The sequence below is a fragment of the Panthera pardus genome, unplaced genomic scaffold, assembly GCF_024362965.1.
Source record: "Panthera pardus isolate Hobbes unplaced genomic scaffold, ASM2436296v1 HiC_scaffold_4, whole genome shotgun sequence".
Lineage (NCBI taxonomy): Eukaryota > Metazoa > Chordata > Mammalia > Carnivora > Felidae > Panthera > Panthera pardus.
The window spans coordinates 10778954-10802627 of NW_026526969.1; the positions used below are offsets into that span (position 1 = coordinate 10778954).

Here is a 23674-nt window from a genome sequence, read left to right on the forward strand (position 1 = left end):
CGAAGCAGGCTCCAGGCTCCGAGCTATCAGCACAGGGCTCAACATGAGGCTTGAACTCACAAACCACAGGATCATGACCTGAGCCTAAGTCCAGACGTTCAACTAACTGAGCCAACTCAGGGCCCCGGGATTTTTTTTGATAATTTATGTAATTCTGTGTTCCAGATCTTTGAAATGCCAACATTAAAAAAAAAAAAAATTCTTACCTATAATTAAGTTATACATGTAAACTACTAGAAAAACATTCTGAATAATGTAAAATAATCAGGGTATTATGTATTTTTATTCCTTAAAGATGAAGTTACTTATGGATTTTTAAAGTACAGAGTACACAGGTGAACTCAAGCCCCACTTGAGGCTCTGTGCTGTCAGCACAGAGCCTGTGTGGGATTCTCTCTCTGCTCCTCATGCATTTCAGCTCTCTTTAAAAAAAAAAAAAAAAAAAAAAAAGGACAAAGTACAATTTGAGAGACCCTTCTTCTCACTTTTGATAAAAATTTTTTCATCTGTGTATATATATTTCATGCTCTACTATATTTAACATTAGATATGGCTTTATGGTGAAAATTTTGTCTCAGATTCTACTACAAATAATCAAATTGATAAATTACCCCACTCTGGAGACAGAAATAAGGATGCTCTCGAATTAATAACATTTATCCCTACTGAAATAGTTTTCATTTATGTATTATATATAAATATATATGTATATATTCACATATTACATTATATACACAATACATATATATACATGCATATACACATATATGTATGTATACAATATATATGTATAATATCTATTATACATAAATGAAAACAACTATTTCAACTATATTATACATAAAACAACTATATACATATACATATACATATATATATATATATATATATATATATATGTATATATATATTCCCCCCCCCCCCCCCAAATGCTGCTGTTTGCTAGATAAACACTTGCTGAAATGAGATTTCCTGTAACTCTGCTGGGCCATCACAGCTGCGGATCTAAGTTAAAGAGCAAAGTCCAAGTTAAAATATCTAATCATTATACCTTATTTAAAATACTTCTTTATTATTTATTTAGAGTGCACACAGGGGAGAGGGAGAGAGAGGGAGAGAGAATCTTAAGCAGGCTCATGTTCAGCATGGAGCCCGATGGGGGATGCAATCCCATGACTGTGAGATCATGACCTGAGCCAAAATCAGGAGTTGGATGCTTAACTGACCCAGGTGCCCCCGAAATACCTCTTTTTAAAGTAACACAATTTGCTACTTATAAAAATAACCAAAGAACTTCTGTTAGAAACTATCCGTAACTTCACCTCCAGGATGACTGCTGTTAGCACTTCAGTAGATCTCCTTGAGAAAAATATAGGCAAATCTGTTTTTTCAATTCTTTGGGTTTTTTTTTTTTTTTTTTTTTTTTGAGAGAGAGCATGAGCAGGGGAGGGGCAGAGAGAGAAGGGTGGAGAGAGAATCCCAAGCAGATTCTGCCCTGTTAGTGCAGAGCCCTATGAGGGGCTTGAACTCACAGACTGTGAGATCATGGCCTAAGCCATGATCGAGACTCAGATGCTCAACTGGCTGAACCACCCAGGCACCCCGACTAGATATTTTACCCTCCCTCCCCAGCACCCGCACACAGTAGGATCAGAACACTTTCTCGGACCAGGCATTTATGAGTGCCAGACGAGCCCCGTGCTGCTGCCTGGGCTGGTGTGCTACGGGAAGGCTGCCAGCCCAGCTCTCTAAGCTCCCAGACCGTGGGGTGGACTGTGGGGCCTTGGGAGATGGAGGAGAGGGGGAGACACAGAGCGAAGGACTCGGAGTCCTTCAGATTGAGAAATGGTTCTGACACCTCAGCTGGCCGTGCATCAGTGTGTCCTGCCCCTCCCCCATCAGAACGCTCCGTATGACAGGTCCCACTGTCCCCTCTACGCTCTTCCCGAGGTACTGGCAGGTAACGATGATCGCTGCTTCGGTTTTGTGGTCTGGAGGGTAATGGAGAACACCAGTTCATAAAGGTCACAAGAAAATACTAACTGGTTTTTAAAAACCAGCAACGGCCACAAAGTCAGAGGGCCTCCCTGAACAAGACACTGCCGGCCACGACTTCAGGGGCGCCCTCCCCCATCACCCTCTTTAGAATACTCAGTTTTCCTTATCTGTAAGACCACAGAGTCATCTTCTCTTGGAATAAAGAGGGTAATGACCCCAAAATACGTACACAGTGCTTCCCAGTTGCACAGTGAGATTAAATGATTGATATTCCATTTCTGTCACTGACGTTTTGAAGTCCTATTTCAAGATCCTATGCAAACTGCCAAAGAAAAAACCCCACACCTCCAACGGCGGACACCCTCACGTGCTCCTCTGCTGACCCCGTTCTGTTAGACGAGCGACTGCGTTTCGTCACTGGCAAGTCAGATCAGGAGTTCCGCGAACATAACTGAAACCTGCGGGCCTGCTGCGGGGAGGCACACGAGAACTGGTTCTGCTCCCCAGAAGTGGTCTCAGGAGCCCTGGAAGCTCCTGAAATTGGAACCGGCCGCCTCGGCTCGGTGGCCTCTTGCAAGAGCAGCAGGAGGCACAGGATCTAATCCTCCGGTGTCAGGGCATGGGCAGGGCTGATCAGTGACTCATAACAGTTAGAGGATTGGACAGAAATGTCCAGGACTGGGTCATGCAGGCAGTGGCTACCATTTTGGACAATCAGGTATAGATCATACAAAAATAGAACAGTGTTCCATTTAAAAGCCTGATCTACATGATGGCGGAGAAGCATGTAGCATGACTCAGGCCTGCCTGGTACGCGGTCCTGGGATTTTGTATCTCAAAAGTTTTTATGCCCAGCCAGGCTGATAATTTATTTTTCCTAAACTAAAATTTTTAAACCAGCTGATGATGTTGGGGAAAGGTATGTTCTGTCTCAGCCAGATGCTGGGATCCATGGCAGCTGGCAAAGCATCTTAATACTTTTATACTTAATTTTTATGTACAACTGTTATTGTCAGTTACATGTAGTCTTAAAACACCAGGATTCTTAGGCTTAATTAAGTATACTAAACACCCAATCCTGGGAGCTGCCTACCATACAATGTTCCTGGGCCCACCAGCCCCACAGTTCTGTAGCTACCCTGTGATGTTCTGAGACACCGACTTCTCCCTGGAGGGCTTGGGGGAGTGGTCCTTGAGACTGAAGCTGGAGGGTCTGATGGCCACGTTCTCTTGTTGCCCAGGGCTGTTAAATAGAGAACCAGGCTTGAAAGAGCTGTTGAAAACTAAGTTCTCCTCCACATACATTTGCTTCTCAAACTCAGCATTCACTGCCCTGTGTAAGCCACAAGTGTGTGTGAGGGAGGGCCCGGAGTGTGGCCTTTTTGGTTTGTTTTTTGTTTTTTTTTTTGCATCTCCTCTCCACAGGGGACACCTTGGTTCCCCAGGGTAGTTGACTCTTCCCTGTCTGGCCTTCAGTGTCCCCATTTAAGAATAAAGGGGTTGAACTAGTTCAGAGGTTGTGATTTGTGAGATCAGTCTAGCCCACGTTGAGGATTGGCATTAGCTGTTAACATCTAAAACAAGCATCAGGATGGGACGCCTGGGTGGCTCAGTCATTTGACTGTGCGACTTCGGCTCAGGTCATGATTTCATGGCTCAGGAGTTTGAGCCCCGCGTCTGACTCTATGCTGCCAGCTCAGAGCCTGGAGCCTGCTTCAGATTCTGTGTCTCCCTCTCTCTCTACCCCTCCTCTGCTCATGCGCTCTCTCTCAAAAATAAACAGACATCAAAAATTAAAACAAGCATCAGGGCTGCCCGTGTTGCAGGTAAGAGCTGACTTCCAGCAGCTTCAGACAGGAAGGAACTATCTGATGGAAGCAGCAGCCCAGAGAGGGTTGGTATAGCAAGGCCTCCCTCAGGGCTCTCTCATCAGTCACCCTGTCTTCTGGGGACATGAGCTCCGTATCACCAGTGGGCAGAGAGCAGAGGTCACCCCCCTCAGCATTCTCACTGGGCCACAGAAGTCCCTGTCTCGTCTGAGTGTCTGCCTACCGCCAGGAGGACGACTGTATGGGGTGGTCTTATGCTGACCTGGACCACCCATAAGCTGGGACCAAGTAGTTGCCTTCAGGTACGTGGACATGTGGTGGACACCCAAGCAGAAGCCTGGCTAGTGGGAAGGGGAAGATGGATGGACACCACGTGGCAGCAAGTGCCCACTCAAGGTGGACTTGCGTGTTGTTTTCTGGGGGAATCACAAGATGTGCCCTACTCTGCCTGTTCCTGCTGGGTCAAAATAAGCTGGTTATGGGTTATCTTGCTGACCAGGCCCAAGGCCTTCACTGCCCTTACTGTCTCACGGATAACCTTTTCCGCGCTCATAATGACATGCCTAGCCCCTAGGGGTGCCTGGTTTTGTCACTTGATCACCTCCTGTCGTGTTGAGTACACTCCAGACCAGCACCATGCTGCTTGCCGGAAGGGGACACAGAACATGCAACCGGCTGTGCCTCTGAGGCCATAGGTGCCGGCCTTTGTGAAGTCTGTAGAAAAGTGCGGGATACGTACTGCTGACTCAGAGCAAGGTCCACATTGTAGAAGGAATTTTTCTGCCAGGGGGCTAGGGGACCCTGGGGAGCTCAGCTCCACAGACCTGCTCTAGCATGTGCTGTGTGCCCTGCACCGTGCGTGTGGAGAAGGTGGCTCACGGCCTGCAGCCTGTGCAGAGGGGCCCTGGGGCAGCAGGAGGCGTATCAAGACCAGCCCGGTCCAGGGACGCAGGACCAAGAAAGGCCTCCAGAGACTTTGCTGTTTGGAAGAGGGAAAGACAGATTGGGGAACGCAGAGACCAGGAGACCCGAACCCCATGACTCAGCCTCAGGGAGGCTGTGGAGGGACAGGTTCAGTTGGAGCTTTTGGAGGCAGCAGGCAGGATGGACAGACGGGCTTGGGGCACTGGCCAGCGCAAGGGACGGGGTCGTGTGGTCAGCTTGGAGGGAAGGTTCCGCAGACGCTTCTGAGCACAACATGAGCCTTCCTAACAGACTGAATGAGGGCAGTGCCACACGGCCTGGGGGTGCCCTTCACTGGCAGGAAAGGGAACACAGGAGTGGGCTTAGTGGAAGTATGTTAAAGAGAGGAGAAACCTTTCTGAAAATGTCCTGTTTTTCTAAAAGCAGACATTCAAGAATGCCATATTCAGGAAAGTGCAGGACTTTTCACAAAGCAGCTACATATAACCAGCACCAGAGCAAGACCTAGATTATCAGCCCCCCAGAAGCCCACCCCCCCCACACACACACGGCGCTGTCCCTTCTCAGTCCAGACAGCCCCAACTTCGGACCCCGTGACGGCGCATCTGGTCTGGCCCTCAGAGGAAGTGAACCACACAGCGGGCTGTCCTGTGGCGCTCCATCGCTGCGTGGATTCACTGGATAGAAGGCTCTTGTCCCTTCTCCTGTTGATAGATGTTGAGGCTGGCCTGTCAGGGCTGCTCTGAGTATCCCGGTGGGGTTTTGGTGCCCACGTGCACGTGTGTAGGTTGGCCAGGGTGTGTGCGGGGTACGTACCGCACCAGGACCCGGGTTTGCCTGGCACTAAATAGCTTTGGGCTGTCCCAGGTTACTCTCACCTTCCTTCCTCACAGCGGAGTCATCACTTGTCACTTTAGGGTCGAGTGTGCTGCATCTCTGCAGCCATTTTTGTTTCTCTCAAATGTCTGGACCGAGTACTCGAATGGCACAGCCTGTGAACATGTGCCTAAACTCATTTTAAAGTTCAGTTGGGTCGGGGGCGCCCGGCTGGCTAATCGGTAGAGCATGTGACGCTTTATCTCACAGTTGTGAGTTCAAGCCCCACGTTGGGTGTAGAGAGTACTTAAATAAACTTTAAAGTTCAGTTGGGTCAGTCGGGACTCAGGAGGCCCTCCCGGGAACAGGCCCCAAAGTTTTCCATCTGAGGCTGAGTCTGTCTGGCAAGTACTCCAGGGAGGGTTTTGTTTCTGGTTTCCAGTTCAGAGCGCACGGAGCTTTCCTCAGACTTGAGGACGCACACGGCAGGGACAGAGCGTGCTCCCGGGAAAGGCCACAGGAAGGTGGTTTCCAGACAGTATCAAGGAGCAAGAGGGCCAAGTGTGCCTCTGCGGCCAAGCGCAAGACGGGCAGAGGCCACACCTGGCTTTGCAGGAAGTGTGCTTTCCAGGCCAGGAGGGAGGACACTGGAGGCCTCTCTGCTGCGTGAGCTGGTGCCTCTGTGCACGGGCTGTCTGCTCTAGGCGACGTGCCACTGCCAACGGACTGAGCACACGTGCCATTGTAGGGCAGGCATCCTGGTGCTTTTTCAGTAAGTCATAAATTAGCCTGTAACCATCACGGAATGAGAGCACTACCCCACAAATGACTTGCTCTGAGGCCTGCTGGGGAAGCTCAGCACGCCTAGTAGGAAGAAATCATTTTGCAGCCATTTAAAACCCTATTAGGACATGCTGAGCAGGGCAGCCGCTGTGTGCATCTGTGATGAAAAGTAGACACAGGGGCACCTGGGGGGCTCAGTCAGTTGAGCATCCGACTCTTGATTTTGGCTCAGGTCACGGTCCCAGGGCTGTGGGATGGAGCCCTGTGTTGGGGCTCAGGGTTTGTGGAGTCTGCTTGGGATTCTCTTTCCCCTCTGTCCCTCTCCCCCCCACTCACTCTCCTCTCTCTCTCTCTCTCTCTCTCTCTCTCTCTCAAATAAATTACAAAAGAAAAGGTAGACACTGAATTGGGGCACAAGGCTGACTGGGGTTGCCTTCAGGTGCTTGGGGCTCCCCATCAGAATGACCTTGCTTACCTGCTGGTCTCGAGGTTCAAAGCACGCTCGGAGGTCTTCAGAGGCACAGAGACAGCAGGCACAGGTCTGAAGTAGCCCCAGTGCCCACAGCCTCTCTTGTACTTCGAGAATCTGTGTCCACAACCCAAGAGGAGCCATGCAGAAAGAGCCCTGACCTGGGCTTTGGCCTCCAACTATGGCCTTCGACCCTAGGCTGGCAACCAGAAGTGAGAAGAGCTATCTATCCTTCAGTGTTCAGAGGCCCATATGCCCTGAGGCCACTGGGAATCCTGGGAGCTTCCAGGAGTCTGGTCTGGTCTGGTGGCCTGTGGCTCAGACGGCATTACACTGCCCTCTCCTGGGCAGCCATCTGAGAATTAGCCCCACAAGCTCAGGCCAGTGATTTTTTTCAACAGCCAGAGCAGATTTAAAGCAAATTCTGAAAGCCTTCTAGCTTTATAAAACGAAGGACAGAAGGCACACACACACCCCTGGTCCCTGGCCACACTGGGAGACCCCCCCCCCAAGTCCCCAGGCTCTGGTAGTTCCTGAAGGCAAGGGCAGTGTTGTCCCTCTGTCGTCCCATCTTCTGGAACTTCCCACCAGATCTCTGGCTAGCCCTTGGCACCACATCTGTGGGCACCAAAACCCAACAAGGTTTTATTTTTCCTTCCTGTTTGTAACGGCCTCATTCAGGACTGGGCTCCCAAAACACCAGCTGTAGGCACTATGGCTGGGCAGCTTAAGGGCCATGGTCTTCCAAGGCCTGAGACATGCCAGCACTTGTGAGGGCCCCTCACTGTCTTCGGTTTTCTGTTCTTACCCTTATCCCTTAGGTGACTTTAGACAGACGTTGAGATGGCCTCAGGTGGGCTTACACGCATCAGCCGTAAATTGCTCCTTGCACTTTAGATATCTTTACCTTTAAGGTCTTATTGAAAATGTCCCGGTTTCGTGACCCTTCCATAAACTTCATCTTTATCTTCCTCACAGAACGACGCAAATGGGACAGCAAAGCCTCCTTTTCTCAGGTACGTTGAACTGTGTTCCTGGGGGTCTTGGTAGGTGCACAGCCCGGGGCAGGGGGTGGGGGGGGTGTCCCGGCCGAGGCGCCTTAGGCCTATGGGGTCCAAGGAGAAGGCGGCCGCCTTGTTCTCACAGCACAGGAAGCCTGCCCGGCCTCTGCCTGGGTCCCCAAGGGATGCCTCCCAGCCATGTTGCATTTGGCATCTTGATCCAGACCACGTCCTTATGGCTCTCTCACGTAACCCCTCCCACACAGGGCCACAGAAGGGTGGGCTCTCCCATTACAGCATCTACAGCCCTGGAGAGTTCTGTGACGGGTGGGCATGGGTGCACAGAGAGGACTGCCACCGTGAAACGTCTGTGTCTAGAAAACGTCCAGAGTTTTATACAGAAGCCTTCTAACTTCACAGAGCAAGGACGGTAGTTCACAGCTCCTCTAAAACCCAATTCCCATCCTGTAGTATGGTCTGCAGACGTGGTTTTTCCTCTCCCCCTGCAGCGGAGAAAACCCCTTCGCGACGGTGAAACTCCGGCCGACGGTGACAAACGATCGCTCTGCACCGATCATTCGATGAAGAGCAGGCCGGGAGCTCCAGTCCCTCCGACGTTAAGTTCTCACTTGCAAAATGATGTGTTGTTTGGTGTGCGCTTAACTGTTGCAAAGCTTCGCCAAAGGGTGCCTGATTTTAAATGTATTCCACTTGAGCAAATCGACGCGTTTTCTCAATTTAACATAGTTGGGTTGATACGTTTGTCTTTAATAATAGTCTAGTGACCAACTCAAATCAGTGAAAATATTTTCCTCCCATTCTGTCAGAAGACCATAAATTTGGTTCCAATCCTTACTGTATCATTTTTTTTTAATATTCTGTGATTATTTTTTAATAGAATGAGGGATAGTCTGCTTTCGTGACCAGCTCTCTGCATGAAATGAGCACAGTTTTATTTTAAAAAGCATGTGCTCTTATCTAGCGTTATAACATTATCTAAAGGAAAGGCTGGTTGTGTAAAGTTGCATCTTAGCATGCAAATCATAATTTTAAGCAATATAAATTATGAATAGTCTATATTTGATTTTTTAACTTAAAAATTCTTAATTTTTGTTTAACCAAATGTAGAGCTACCTAGATGGAGAAATCCCCCAGTTCCCCTTGATTTAGACATCGCTACAGAGCACGGAGGTGTTCTGCCTGTCCCTGTCACGGCCACGTTTAGTACTTGCATAACCCTAGAGCCACGGACTTTGGTAGTTCGGAGTCACCGACTGGATTCACCAATGAAAACACACCAGGCTGTGCTGCAGGTGATGGGCGTCACTCACGCGTGTAAGGACCCTGCGTGTGCAGACCCAGGGCGTTCTCGCTAAGCCGGCTGACCAGAGCTGCCTCCATCGCTGGTGTACTCTGAAACCCCCTGGGGTCCAAGTTTCTCCATTTCTGAGTCGGGTACGGACACACCTACGCACGCCCCGAAACAGCGCGTACAAAGCCATATGCCCGAGTCTCAGCGGCTGGGATGGGAAGTTCTGCATTTCACCCGAGACCTGCCCCGTGCCCTCAGAACCCGGGGTGTCCCGTGCCAAGGGACCTCGGAGCGAGTGGCCGAGTTGATCTCTGGCTGCCAGGGATCGGGCCCTGTTTGGGAGGAGTGCAGAATCAGGACTCACACCCAGGCCATTCACTGTGTGTGGGCGAAGAGGGCCCTCTTTTTTTATCATAGCCCCTTTGGTCTCGCCGTAACTATCAACGTTTTTCTAGACACTTGAAACTAGTCCCGGGCAAACGCAGGTAAACCAGTGTGTGTGCATGCCACTTCTCGTTCTTGGTCCTGTCCCGGCCGCGTTGGCAAACCAGACGAGGTCCCCAGGAGCTGAGGGGTCAGACCCATGTGAGGGCTCTCCAGGGGCCGAGTGGTTGGCGGGCAGTACACCTGTCTTGAGGAAAGACGCTCCAGCCAGGGAAGAAAACACGGTCCACTTTAGTTACGTGGTCCACCGCTCCTCTAAGAGGAGGGTTCACGGAAGCCCGGTATTTTCAACAGGGGGGTGCGGGGGGAGGGTTTAAGACACAGCCCCGGTGTGTTACAGGGGGTGGGGGCCCTGGTCTCCAGAGCTCCGCTCTCTGGGATCCTTTGGCTTCGTTACAGATTATTAGGTGCGGTCTGCGGGCCCACCCGGGGACCCGTTCTGCACCTCCAGGGAATGGGCCGCAGCGGGCACCCACCTGCCTCACAGAGGGTGGGCGGGCTTGCCTCAGGCCCCGGGCATGGAGTAATGTCAAGGTATTATGTTTCGTTATAATAATAAAACTTCGAAAAGCACATTCTCTGGAGCTGCGAATGCCTACAGAGGACTAGATCAAGATCGGCCACGATGGACAGTGTTGAAGCCAGGCGCTGGGTATGTTATTCTAGTCTGGTCACAATTTCCAACGTCCACACAAGTTTATTTATACAAGTGGCAGTGTGCACACCAGGCAGAACCAGGTCAACAATGGTATGAATCTCATTTATTTAAAACAGTATTTCTCACCTTTCTCAAATTGAAGACTGCAAAAAATAGAAGCAGTGCTTTATTGAGTTGTCATTCACCCCGAAGCAGTGCTGCTGCGTCCCCACGCCGTGACCCCTGTGCCCCACGAAACCGCAGCTCACGCGCACGCCGTCTATCCCGCCTCACTTTACAAAACAGTCCTGGAAGCTTAATCAAATAAAGCTACTGTACACGACATTTACATTAGAAAAAGACAGCTGGATGTAGGAAAGCCAGGTGTGTTGTTCCCTTTAAGTGAAGTTTGCTCCACAGTTGGGGCATCTTCGCTTCCTCAAGGCAAAACAGCAGATGAACCCAAACGGGAACAAGATGATGGCCAAGAAGATGCCCAGGAAGGTGAAGGAGTCCTCCAGAACCCCGACTCTGCAGAGAGAATGGGGGGGAGGGGGGGCACGCGCGTTAGGGTCCCTGGCAGACCCCGAGGCTGGACCCAGTTCTGTACCCCCCCCACACCCCGGCACAAGAAGGGACTGAGGCCGCGAGGACCCAGGGCCCCGGGTGCCTCACGGTGACCAGGTCCACAGAAGCAGCCTTCACCCCTCCAGCAACAAACCCCCGGCCTCTTACACATGCCCATTTACCCAGGGGAAGGCTAGCTGCCACTCTCAGCCGCTACGTTACCTACAGAATTACCACTTACAAAGACAAGAACGTTCAGTTGCCACATAACCTGCAGTGTTTTCTCCTCCGTCACAAAAGGAAGAACAAGAAGCAAATGCTAGTTTCTATAAAAATTCTTGTATCTCTGAAAACAAGACCCAAGAAAACCGTATCATTTTAGAGTTTTTCTCCCCAGTGTTGAAAAGTTTTATTCTTCTATTCCTTAGAGGGAAATTCCAAAAACTTATGAAGTTTAGAATTCAGACTTGGGGGAGGGGTACAATAGATTTTAGTGAACAATTAAAATCAGCCACATTCACAACGTCTGGAAGAAGGCAGCACTTAACAGGGTGCCTGTGCGCTCAGTCGGTTAGGTGTCTGACTTTGGCTCAGGTCGTGATCTCGTGGTTCGAGCTCCGCGTCAGGCTCTGTGCTGATAGCTCGGAGCCTGGAGCCTGCTTCAGATTCTGTGTCTCCCTCTCCCTCTGCCCCTCCCCTGCTTGTGCTCTCTCAAAAATAAATAAAATCACTTAAAAAAAATTAAAAGAAAAAAAGGCAGCATGTATCTTGAGACATTTAATCTGTTTCTTCAAAAAGTCAAGTTTACCTTCAATGCGCACAACACACAATTACCACAAGGCGCCTCCGGGCTATCACCCCAATCATGAGCCACGCGAGCACAGGTTCAGTGATCTGAAGTCACCGCTCACATTCCAGGGTCCTTTTCAAAGGCTCGCTCCCAAAGGTGGGAAGCAAGAGCCGTGTGCTCAGCTCTGCCTCTGCTCTTTAGGCTACTTCTGGAAAGTTCTGGACACAGCTGAAATTAAAATGAGAGCCGCAATAGCCAGCTCAGCCCTAATGAGAAACCCGTTACATTCCGGAGACCGAGGAAGAGCCGGTGGAAACAAACTCTCCCAGGCGGCCGGGGAGCCTCTAACCCTGTCTACCGCGATGCGAACCGAGGGCTTTTAGTGAACAGGGCCCTTCACCAGATTTCACGGGAACAAATGGGCCAAAGTGCCCAGGGCTGAGTACTGAGAAGGAATAAAGGAGGGGCTCCACGGGGGGACAGGAGCTGGGTAGTGAGCAGGAAGACTTGACCCACTCCTTCCTGGGGAGGCCCCCACTCCCGTGCCCCCTGCCCCGGGTTCACCCCAGCTGCCTTGGTCTCCCTAAAGCCAGGTCTCCCATCCGTGCCTCAGCCTGTCTTCAAACACTGCTAAGGATCTCTTGTGCCCTTCCAGAATGTTCTGGAAACAGCTGCTTCTCCTTTTGCCACCTTGTGTGTGCAGAGGAAGGTTCGGCTTAATAGAAGCACCCAACAGAAGGCCTCCTCCACTCAAAATGCCAAAGCTGCTAATGCTGCTCCTTCTGAGGGCCACACTGCACCCAGCCCTACGGAGCAGGCGGGGGAATTGTGAGAAACCAGACTAAGAGGCCTGGCTTTCCACTGGTTAAAGAAAAAAATCAAACTCAATGCCCACTTCTCTTCCTGCCCACTCAGGAGAGGGTTGCCTGAAACTTCCACAATGGACAGACAGTAGGGTCAGAAGCGCTTCCCAGGTGCTGGTCCTAACACACTAGTTCCCCTGATAAACTGCAGAAAAGGGGTGGGGGGGTTCTCTGGTCAATTTGGGGAAACTCTCTCCCCATCCTGGTATCACAGCGCACAGTAGTTTAGGAATGGCTCTGAGAAGTCCTGTAGTAAAACCATTTGTTGAACTGTTGTCTCAGCCGGCATTTCCCAAACCGATGTGTGTGCCGAACGGTTAGACTGGACACAGACAAGGCCAGATCTGGGGGAAAGTTAATCAGTAGGCCTGAATTTCTCTCAGCAGAGTTACCTTTCCTTGAGAGCACGCACCAGCAGAGGGGGGAGAGAGGATCCCAAGCAGGCTCTGCACTGTCAGCACAAGAACCTGGCACGGAGCTCGAACCCACGAACCTGGAGGTCATGACCTGAGCCGAAATCAAGAGTCAGACTTGCTTAACTGACTGAGCCGCTCAGGAGTCGCCTTTCTAAGGACTGCAAAGGCAGTCGGGTCGCTACACTGCTCTCGGGCCCTCCCATGGCTGCCCCGGCCCGTGGGAGTCCGGACGCAGCTGCGCGGGGCCCACCTTACACCTGCCCCACCGGAAAAAGCACCTAAGGCCATGCTGCCAAAGTCAGGGGTGAGGCTGTGGGCCACCAGCTGTGTCCCCACACACAGGGAGACTGGACAGGCTGCCCCGGGCAGGGAACACACCTGTTCTGTCCACAATCCCCGCCCACAACTCCTGCAACTACTGATGCTCATCAAGCCACTAACAGAGCAGCTGGAAGCAGCCGGGCGGCCCTGTACCAGTTGGGAGTTACGGCACCACCCAGGTGCCACTGTCCTTCCTCCTGGCCTCTAAGCAACGTTCCACCTACAGCTGAAGTCCCAGGAACCACACCAGTTCACACGTTCGGTCAGAATGTCCAAGGAAACGGCAGAGGGCAGGGGCGAGCCGGGCCTCACAGCTGGGTCACCTGCGCCAGCACAGAACCTTGCAGAGAAGACTGCCCTCTGGAGGAGCAGAGGGTGCCTTGCCCAGCGTCCCCTCCAGGGGCCAGTGAGGCCCGAGGACCGGGACTAGCGGGCTGAGCACCCACCCAAGCTGGACACTCCATGTCATCTCGTGTCAGGATCCAACCTGTCAAGAGGCACAGCCTAGAATCCATGGTGTCTGCTCAGAGGCTCCAGGTGTCTGGCGGGAGGCTGGGGCCAAGGCCTGTCCTGTCGTCCTCAGTGCCCTCAAGTGGGTGCGTGTGGGCAGCCCGCACCCCTGACTGCAGGAGCGCCTCCCCCCCACCGCCGCCACCCTGCTCCGCCCCAGCTGGGTGCAGTCTCCCCGGCGGTGCAGGGGCCGGGAGCTACCCACGCTGCCTGGCAGGCCCGCCGAAGTGAACCGCCCATCCTGGGGGCTGCTTTTCCCGGATGCTCCAGGGCCCGCCCACCACCAAGCACACCCGCGAAGGCTGGTCACTCTCGCCCAGGCCCTCGCTGCCCTGGAGCCCGGGGGACCGGCCCCCCTGCTCAGCCCCCGGCAGCTGCTCTGGGAACCTAAAGAGCAAAGTGAGGGTAACACGGGCTGACCCGGCCCACCTCCGTTTCCCAAACACGGGTAACACCAGCCTGCGGTGCTTTCCGTCCAGACCTGTCACTCACTGTCACCAGAGCACAGCCCAGCTCACACCATTCACCTTAGGGGCCATCCCTGCCAGCAAGTCTACGACCAGACCACCTCCCACAACAATGACCAGAACCCAACCTGGCTTTGAAGCCTGAGGGACAAAGGGACGGCCAGCAGGAGCCTCCAGCTCTCGGGCACCACACTTCCCACTGGAAAGAGTCTTACCCACAATTCCAAACAACAGAAAGCTCTGAGAAAACTTTGTTTCATAGGCTTACAGGAAACTCACCTGGCAGCCACAGGTGACCTGAACTGATGTGGCCACTGATGGTCATAATGCATTCACTTAACATGAATATTCACGTCTTGCTACAAAAATATTAATGTTTTGACCAAGAGTAATGCCCCAGACCTCAAAAACAATGCTGACATAATTTAGTTTTTAAAAATCCAGACTCTTCTGGGGGCCTGGGTGGCTCAGTTGGTTAAGACTCCAACTTCGGCTCAGGTTATGATCTCCTGGTTGGTGAGTTCGAGCCCCACATTGGGCTCTGTGCTGACAGCTCAGAGCCAGGAGCCTACTTCAGATTCTATGTCTCCCTCTCCCTCTCTCTCTGTCTCTCTCTCTCTCTCTCTGTCCCTCCCCTGCTCACGCTCTGTCTCTAAGATAAATTAAAAAAATTTTTTTTAAAAATCCAGAATCTTCTGAACTGAGAAACATAATCTGATCTCTGGGCCATTCTTGATGCAGCGACACTCCAGGTTACAGAGCAGACCTGTCCTCAGTTACGGTCCCCATGTGGCCACCACAGGAGGGATGGGATGCCCTGTCCTGGCCATCTCCTGCCGGCCTCTCCCAGCTTCCCACACTCTTCTCCCCAAACCCCCCCCCCCCCGGAAAGGCCCCGATCAGTTCAGGACAAAGTTTCAACTCTTTCAAGTGGCTCAGAATCCAAACTGAGCAGGTTGCTCTCGCTGAGGATGGAAGGCCCCGCCCCCACTCTTGAGCAACAGATTGTGTGGTTGTATGTGGGTGTGGGTGTGTGTGGTTGGGTGGCTGGCGGGGGCGGGGGGGGGGGGGGGTCAGGGAAGCTGGGGAAATAAGGAACTTGACAAATGCTGAAAATGCTTATTGGATGTCTGACTCATCCTATGGAGAGAGGGGCCGCCCGCCATCTATCCAGAGCGGGCCTGGGTGACGCGCTGGATGAGCAGGATGACAGAGGCCCTGCCTGCACGGGGGTCCTGCCTCACAAGGGACGGCAGCATGGGAGGCCCGAGCCCACGCGTCCCAGGAGGTCCCGAGGCTGGGTGCCAGATTTCCCCACCTCCCGCTTTCCTTACAGCAGCCCCGCCCAGGGCTTCCCAGTCCCCTCCCCGCCACCGGGGGACCAGGTACCACGAGCTCCAGCCGCCCCCGGTTCGTCCCCAACTACTCACTCATAGAGGCAGAATGCAGCCCGGGGGCAGTGCCCAGACCAGCCCTCACCTGAAGGACTAGCCTCTGTGGGGAAAGGGAGCGGCAGACTTCTCGGGGTGGGGAGCAGATGCCCCGGCACGCGGCCACCCGGGTCATACCCGCCCGCCTGGCGCATCTGTCCGGCCCTCTGCGGTCCCAGGGCCTCCCCTGCAAACAGGCCGCCGGCGGCTCTGAACGGCCTCACGCCTCCCGGAGCAGATCACGGGGCGGGGCGAAGGGGTCTTCCATGACAACGGCCTCTGGAGGTGCCGCGGGCCACCCCGGCTCGGTCCTCGGCCCGCAGACGGGAGGCGGCCCCACGGTCCCTCGAGTGCTCCCACGGGCTGCACGGCCCGCCAAGTCCAGGCTCACCTGGGTGCTACTCCCCCTCCTCCGGGACCGAGGACCAATGAGACAGTGCCCACAGATCCTTTCCTCTCAGGACCCCTCCACACACTCCACCACGTCCCCCCACGTCCCGTGTCATACCCTCACTGCCTGCCTGTGCCCCCACCGGCTCTACCGGGGTCACCAGTCCCCTCCACGCTGACCACCCCGGGCCACGTGCACCTTACCGCTGGCTTCAGGCGACATCTGACCCTGATCTGTTCCTGGAGCCTCTCTCGGCTTCCAAGGCCCCACTCATTCCCAGATCTCCTACCCCCTCTCTGGTTATCCCCGAAACTAAATACCCGAGGACGCCCAGCCAGTGTCAGTGGGGAACTCAGAGCAGGCCAGGCCCTGCGTCTGCTGCTTTACGCGCGCCCTGGCCTTGACCCGTGCTGCTCAGAGCGCCTTCTCCACGGGCGACCCCAGCACAGCCCCTGGTGCACCCAGCCGGGCCTGGTATCCCAGACTCTCGGTGCCACCTCCCTGGGATCAGGATCCAGGCACAGCCCACACCCCCCCAGGGGAGGCCCAGCTTTGGAGAGCCCGGGGGCCCGGCTGAGCAAGACGGCACCCAGTCCCCGCGAGCAGGGCAAGAAGGAGCACGCTCATCCTCTGGGCTCACACGAAAAGCTCTCTTGCAGCCGACTAAAAAGGGAAGACAGAGTCAGGCTGCTTAAGATGATGGCCAAGTGACATGGGACACAGGCCTCTCACGCCAAGCCTCCCTCAGAAGAAATCACAGACGTGTGACTTGGGCAAATCGCTGCCAAGCGGTTACCAGGGAGGGAAGGGGACAGAGCCTGGCGGGCTGCACGGAAAGGGAGAAAGCACAGTCACATGACAAGTGTCCTGTCTCCCAACTCTAGACACCATGCCCAGGGGCCACCTCTCCATCCTGCCCAGAGAGGAGCGGCCTCAAGGCCACGCACCCACTCCCCAAACCACAGGAGAGCCTCCCTAGGAAGCGCCGAGACTCTCCTTCCTTCCCGCTGCCCACCTCCCTTCCCCCAACCCCCCCACCCCCCAGCCCCCCCACACTCCCCCGTGCTGCAGAGGCACAGAAAGGACCGCTCCCCAGACGGGAGGGCGCTGCCGGCAGGGGGCAGGCAGGGGGCAGGGATGCTCTTGCACGAAGAACCCAAGTGCTGGAGGGGCCCTTAGCTCTGGCATCCATCCTTCTTGGGCCACAGAGGAATGTGCCAAGAGGGAGTCCGTGTGTGGTCCCAACACAGTTCCCGGACTTGCTCTCAGAGCACCCACTCCTCACTGCCTTCCGCCCAGAAGAGGGAGGACAGGGATCCCCACACAGAAAGAAAGAAGCCTGTCTCCGACACAGGAGTCCCGCACCTCAGCCTTCAGGCAGCCTGACCTTGATCGGGATTCCGCAGGACTGGGGCTCTGGGACCCGAGGCAGCAGAAGCCGCTGGCCCCCAAAATGACAGAGCTCCCACCCCAGGGAAAGTGCTCCCCATCTGGCAGCAGCCACGTGGGCCTTGCTGCTGGTTGTGCACAGGCACGAGGGCCAGGAAAGGGGCTTCAGAGAGCATCCCAAGACGCTCCCGTTTCACAGAAGGGAAAACAAGGCCAGGATCTAAACCCAGTTCCTCCAGCAGGCTGGGCACTGGGACAGAACACTCGGACGTAGCGTGGAGGCCCGGAAATCCCAGACTGCTCTGCTCCAGACAGACCCCCCCCCCCCGCGGCCCCCCTCTAGTTTACCGGCCTGACACCACTCCCTAAACTTGGGAGATCACTCAATTCTCCCACCCAAAAATAGGCCTTTGGAATCCTCCAGCTGGCCCAAGTGGGGACAGCACTGTGCAAGCAGCCAGGGCTCTGAGCACCCGGGACCGCCTCAAAGCCAAATACAGTGGGTTTCCCCTCACCCACCTCTACAAGCAACCCCCCGAGACACCGGGGACCAAGTCCCGATCCCTGCTCAGCCCAGCGGCACGCTGCCAGCGCCCAGGCCACACAGGCCTTCTCCCCACCCTTGGGCCCTTAAACCCCAACAGCTGTGACGCCCCCAGGTGCCCAAGAAGAGAAGGGCGGTCAGGAGGGTGCGGGTCATTCGCCCTCCACCCGCCCCTCCGTGTCCTCCAAAGGCATATCAAAGAGGGGCCTGTTCCGAGGGGCGCCTGGGTGGCTCGGCCAGTTAAGTGCTGGATTCCTGGTTTTGGCTCGGGTCGTGATCTCGTGCTTCTTGAGTCTGAGCCCCAGGTCAGCCCAGCGCTGACTCCGAGCTGATGGTGCAGAGCCTGCTCAGGAATCTCTCTCCCCGCCTCCCTGGTTCGCATGTTCAACCTTTCTCTCCAAGTAAATAAATAAACTTGAAAAACCCAGAAAACAAAGAGAGAGAGATGCCTGTTCTGAGTTTACACACGAGGCACGTGGCCAGCCCACGGCCCCAGGGCCCCCTGCCCACAGCCCTCTTTACTAAGTACTCAGTTGGCTCTGGGAGTCCCCCTCCTCCCCTCATCTCTGTGATGCCCCCGCTCCTGGACGGCACTCACCCCCCACTCGTTACTCCTGTGACTCTGAAACCTTTAACTTCCCCTTGTCTCCACCCTGGGCCTTCCAGATACACCTGCGACACGAAGCCTAAGTGTAAACCAGTGTTTCTCAATTCCATCTCTGAGACTTCCAACTTCCTCCTCCCACTCAAGGGGCTGACCTGGACTCTCTCGCATCAACCAAGGGCAAGGACCAAGTCTTACCCGAGTCTGACTCCTACGGACACCTGCCAAACTCCAGAGGCTCTGGTTTGAGAATACGGAAAAATCGCTCCTGCCCCCAAAGAAGCCCGGTGTTTCTGTCCTCCTCCAGCTGACCGCCCTGCTGGGGATGAAGCAGCCCTCAAGGAGGGTGCTCCCCTGGCCTCCTGGACCTCCGGCTCCTTGAACACACTGGCCACTGGGGCTTTCCTAGCTGCCCCTTCCCAGCAAAATGAAACCTTTCACCACCTTCCAGAATCAACTGCAAAGCAAACTTACACGTCCTAGAACCAGGGACATGAGACATTAACATTTCTACATCCCACTCATTTGGGACTCGGTGGCCCCAAAAGCACTCTCCTCAGGAAAGTGAACCCCTCCCCTATGACCCTTGCGACGTGTTTAGATCTAAGGACAAAAGAACCCTCTCTCCCCCACACCGCAGGTCAGTAGCTTGTCCCCAGACAAGACTAGCCCACCTCCGAACGAGTCTGCCTCTCTGAGATTCTGGGTATGTGTTCTCCGGATTGGGGGGGGGGGGGGGGGGGGACAGCCCCCGGCCGGTGACATACCTGCAGACCGGGCAGCCTCCAACGACAACGATGGAATTGGCAGGGTACCTGGTGACATTTCGACTGTGGATGTTGTAGACCCTGGGGTGGTGGGTGGGTATCCCTGTGGGCAGGAAGGCACGTGAGAAGGGGGCAGGGAGGAAATCTGGGAAGCGTGAGGACTACTCCTACCTTTCCCCCCGACCTCCCCCCACTTATCCTTTCCAAAATCAAGACGACAGCCGCCTTCGCCGAGAGCCCGCGACGGGCTTGACCCGGCGCTAACTTGCAGACGGCACCTGGTTAACGAAGTTAATTGGCAAGACGGCCGTGGCGCGACACGAGAAGGGCCGGCCTGGTGCTCGCGAATCCCCAACACCCCCCCCCCCCCCGCCCCCGGGTAGGCAGAGGGCCGCACGGCGGGATCCCGCTGCGGGAGCCTCACCCGCCGCCCCCGTCCCCACCGGCTCGCGTTCCCGGCCCCGAGGAGGCTCCTCGGCAGCACCCGCGCGGGGACCCCCCCCCCCCGGCCGAGCACGGCCGGGCCGCGCCCCCCCGCCGCCGCCGCCGCGTCCGGAGAAAAGTTGGTTTCGGGGTTAAAGGTCGCCACAGCACGGAGCCCAAAGTTTGCTCCCGGTCCCCCCCGCCCCCGCCCGCTGGGCGCACCTGTGACGAGGTAGGGGTAGGGCGGCGGCGGGGGCGCGGCGGGGATGGCGCCGTAGCCGTGCGGGCCGCACGCGAAGTCGCCCTGGCCGGCCTCCAGGTTGTAGGCGGGCGGCCGCTCCTGCAGCAGGGGCTTGTGGTCCATGGCGGGCGGCGCCCACCGCGCCCGGCCCGGCTCCCGCCCGGACTCCCGCTCGGACTCCGGCTCCCGCGCCGGCTCGGACTCGCGCGGACGCCCGGACCCGCCGGCGGGACCCGCTCCTCGCGGGCGGCGGCGGCAGCGGCGGCGGCTGCGGGGCTGGGCCCCTCTCGGAGGCGGGCGCCGCGGGCTTCCCCTCCGCGCCTCCCCCCGGCCAGTCACAAGACCCGGGTCACGTGGCGCAGCTCCCGGCGGGGGGTGCGGCGCGGGGCGGGGCCGGCGCGGCGTCTTAAAGGGGCCGCGCCCGCCCCGGGCCACCCGCTAGGCCGCCCGCCGCCTTGACCCCGCGCTCTGCCCTGCGCCGCTTCCGCGGCCCCCAGACCTCCCGCCGCGAGGAGACTGCACGCCACACAGGGGACTGGGGGGAGGTGCCGCACTTGGGTCGTGACTTTTATGGCCCGCGGACCCCGCCCCTTCCAGAGCCGGGGTCGGCCCCACCCATCTCCTAGCGGAGACCCCCGTGGTAGGCGGGAGATCCGATGGCCCGAGCCCACTCACCACGGGGAAGGGCAGGGACCCGGGGCGGCCTGGAGGAGGGTCCAGGAGGGGCGAGTCCCCCGGCTGTTACCTATCCTGGGCAAAGGAGCGGGGGGTGGGGAGGTGCTCCGCGTGTCGAGTGACCCCGGATCCCAATCTGGGCCGCGGCCGGGGTCAATGGAAGCTCAAACCCCTGCGGGAAGAAGCAGGGCGCGCATCTCAACGTTGCCTGCTCGCGCTCGGCGGATGCTCATTCCCTCGATTTTCGTCTTGACAAATTAGATCATTTCTAGGAGTTGCAGCCACTGATTACAAATAACTCCCCATTTGGGGACAAAACCCTAGCTATTGAGCACCTCCTACGTGACAAGCACTGTTCCGGTTGTTCCTCGGTTTCACTCATCGGCACAGCAACCCGGGAGGTACTTATTAGCCCTGGTTTACGGGGCCGGGCCGGGGACAGAGGCTCAGACAAGGGGAGTGGCCTAAACTTGGCGCAAAGACCAACCACTCGGTTGGGTTCCCTCAAAGAAGCATTTTCCCTGTCACCTGCTAATGTTTAATGGGTTTGTAAAAAACTTTAAAAAGAAAGATCTGAATTTGTAGCTCCTCTAGGCCTTTCCAGGGCCTTCTGTAGCATTTGGTGTTTCCCAGCCTCTTTTACGTGACCTGCAGTTTGATCCAGCGCGAGGACAAAGGACAGCTGAGACCCCAGCCTATTTTGAATTTCTCCGAAAAGACCATCTTCTCTGTCACAAGTGTGACTCCTCAAAGCCCATCCCCACCTTTTATCTCCTGAACCGGTCACCATCATCCCAGCATCCTGTGGGGCGGAACGAGGGATGGGTCTGGCTAGCATCCAGGGAGGGCCAGGTCAAGAAAAGAGACCGCAGAGGGGCCGAGACTGGGGCCAGCAGAGGTCCTGGCCTGTGGGAGAAATGGCTCCACAGGACAAGAGCCCCCACCAGGGAAAAACAGGGGTGCATCCCCAACCTCATCGACCAGTGAAACGTGGGCTTAGGTCAAGCCTGCTAACACGCTGTCAGCTGTGCACACCCATATGGGGTCCCCCATCCTTCCCCAACACCCAACCGTGCCAATGTAGTAGCAGGTAGCTGGTGAGGTCATTTCTCATTGGACTGCAGGTAAATCGGCAGATGTCCCTTCAATTTCCCTGGTTAATTCTCCCTTCCTCACGTGCCTTTGTTTGCTAATCAAACTCCACAAAATCCTTAGCCTCTGGCTCCCTTTTCCTCCAATAATTGATTCCTCCTCCCCCCACCCCCCAGCTTGGAAATCCATATTCGTGAATGAGAAGATGTGGCTTGGGATTTCCCAACATCACTCTGGTAAACATTGCTCACAGACACAAAACAGGTCCTGCTCCTTAATTCTTGAGCAAGTTGAGTGTGACCTGTTATCCCACAGGCCACAAAAGCCCTGGGGGGTGGGGGGAGGGGCAAAGATGACAGGCCAGGGACACACAGAAGGAGCAGTCTGGTAGGGAGCCAGCCAGTAAACTCACAATGGCAGTGCAATGAGAGGGTTAGAGGGGCCCATTAGAGGGGCCCAAGAGCCCTGGGTGCCCCAAGAGTACGAGGGCAGAAGTCCCGTCTAGAATGCCAGCGCTGACTTGGCCCTAGGGACCAGGAAAGGTGTGAGAGAGGTCAAGAGCCCACTGAGCTTTGGTCACCTCCTGGATGGTTGTGGAACACTCGTGATGCTCAGGTTTCTGGCTCAGGCGACAGTATCGCCCGAACACGGATGTGAATCAGACAAAGCCGTCTGCAGGCTCGCACAGGCTGACTTGTGCACGCAAATCCCGAAGAAACACCAAACCAAAGAAAGGCGAGGCAGGAAAGTAACTATAAAGCATTAGCCTTGTGATAAAGATCTGAGACGATCGTAGTGGCTGACGGCCGATCACCCACTCCTCAAGTATTCATGGAGCACACACCCTGCCCAGGATGCCACAAAACTGGCAGCATCCTGCCTTGTGGGGCTACACTCCAATGGGGTGGGGGCAGTGTTAGAAAATGGGGAGTGCCGCAGGGGGGAAATGAGCAGGGTCAAGGCCACGGGGGTGAGATGGGCAAGGTGGCGCAGCGGTGTTTGGAGTGGGCACGTCCGGGAGGTGAGCAGAGCCTGGACGGGGGTCAGAGTTAGCTGTGGGACCAGAAGGACCAGCTTGGTGTGTTTGCTTGTGTTCTGGGCGGAAGGAAAGTAACAGCATGTGTATAAAGTAGGAAGAGGGAGGATGTGGGAGAAAGAGGGGGGGCGGCGGAAGGAGCTGGGGTCCAGTGCCCGGTAGATGGCGGCACAGCCCCTGCTGGGATCCCAGAGTCACCCACAGGAACAGGAGAAGGTAGAGCGCGTGGGTGCCCGTGCAGGTGGACGAAGGCGGGTGCTGTCTTCTGCCTGCTTCTGTTTTCCGTATGACACAGGAAGCAAGGGCAGCAGTGAGACCGAGGATAGGGGAGGGGTGTTGGGGTTCCAGGAGAGAAGAGAAAGTAGGGAAGTCACCGAGGAGAATGGGTGTGCGGCCAGGCTACGGAATCAGGGTCTGACCGCAAGGCAGCGGAAGAGCTGACCGAGGTCAGAGCTGCTGACTTCAAAGGGAGACCAGGAATAAACTAAAACCAGATAAAAAGGCCCCAAACGGAGTCACTTGTGCTCAGCCCCATGTCAGCAAACCAAGACTTAACTACCTAGGCAAACTGCAGTTTCAACCATTGGCAGGAGTGCAGTTTTAAACCAGTCAATCTGGAACATACTGGTCGGCAGTAGTGAGGTGATCCACTTGGCAGAATCCTTCTATCCCCCAGAGGGGAGGTAACCCACTCCCTCCCTGCCTTTCCCCCTCTGCCTGTAAAAGTCTCCCATTTTGTGCAGGTTCTCCCGAGCTCCTTTTTTATTTTTTAATGTTTTTTTTAAAAAAAATTGTAATGTTTAGCACGAGCAAGGGACGGGCAGAGAGAGAGAGGGAGACACAGAACCCGAAGCAGGCTCTGGGCTCCGAGCTGTCAGCACAGAGCCTGACGTGGGGCTCGAACCCATGAGCCATGAGATCATGACCTGAGCTGA

General features: G+C 55.4%; 2 protein-coding genes and 1 long non-coding RNA gene across 4 annotated transcripts in view; 1 reads left to right on the top strand and 2 right to left on the bottom strand.

The window, feature by feature from the left end:
* Positions 1–10149, top strand: part of BAIAP2L1 (BAR/IMD domain containing adaptor protein 2 like 1) — a 94654-nt gene extending 84505 nt beyond the window's left edge. For both annotated transcript variants that reach the window (XM_019422600.2, XM_053894226.1), the window contains exons 13-14: positions 7798–7835; positions 8330–10149. In XM_019422600.2, the coding sequence (XP_019278145.2) occupies positions 7798–7835; positions 8330–8405 (114 nt within the window). In that variant the 3' untranslated portion in view covers positions 8406–10149. The remainder of the gene's footprint in view (positions 1–7797; positions 7836–8329) is intronic.
* Positions 10150–10320: 171 nt separating this feature from the next.
* On the bottom strand, positions 10321–20272 carry BRI3 (brain protein I3). The gene is made up of 3 exons (XM_019422603.2): positions 19918–20272; positions 19273–19375; positions 10321–10744 (listed from the first exon to the last, which is right to left on the bottom strand). Exons 1-3 carry the CDS (start codon positions 20057–20059, stop codon positions 10612–10614), a joined length of 378 nt encoding a protein of 125 aa, XP_019278148.1. The 5' UTR covers positions 20060–20272; the 3' UTR covers positions 10321–10611.
* LOC109251213 (uncharacterized) lies at positions 11022–13811 on the bottom strand. The gene is made up of 3 exons (XR_002073409.2): positions 12826–13811; positions 11589–11798; positions 11022–11126 (listed from the first exon to the last, which is right to left on the bottom strand). It is a non-coding gene; the product is annotated as an uncharacterized LOC109251213 (long non-coding RNA).
* Positions 20273–23674: the final 3402 nt, after the last annotated feature.

Coding starts and splice junctions, on each gene's coding strand:
- BRI3 (XM_019422603.2), bottom strand. CDS start 20,059: ATGGACCACAAGCCCCTGCTGCAGGAGCGGCCGCCCGCCTACAACCTG. Junction 19,376..19,917: donor CTACCCCTACCTCGTCACAG/GTGCGCCCAGCG, acceptor TCCTGCCCACAG/GGATACCCACCCACCACCCC. Junction 10,745..19,272: donor GGAGGCTGCCCGGTCTGCAG/GTATGTCACCGG, acceptor TTCTCTCTGCAG/AGTCGGGGTTCTGGAGGACT.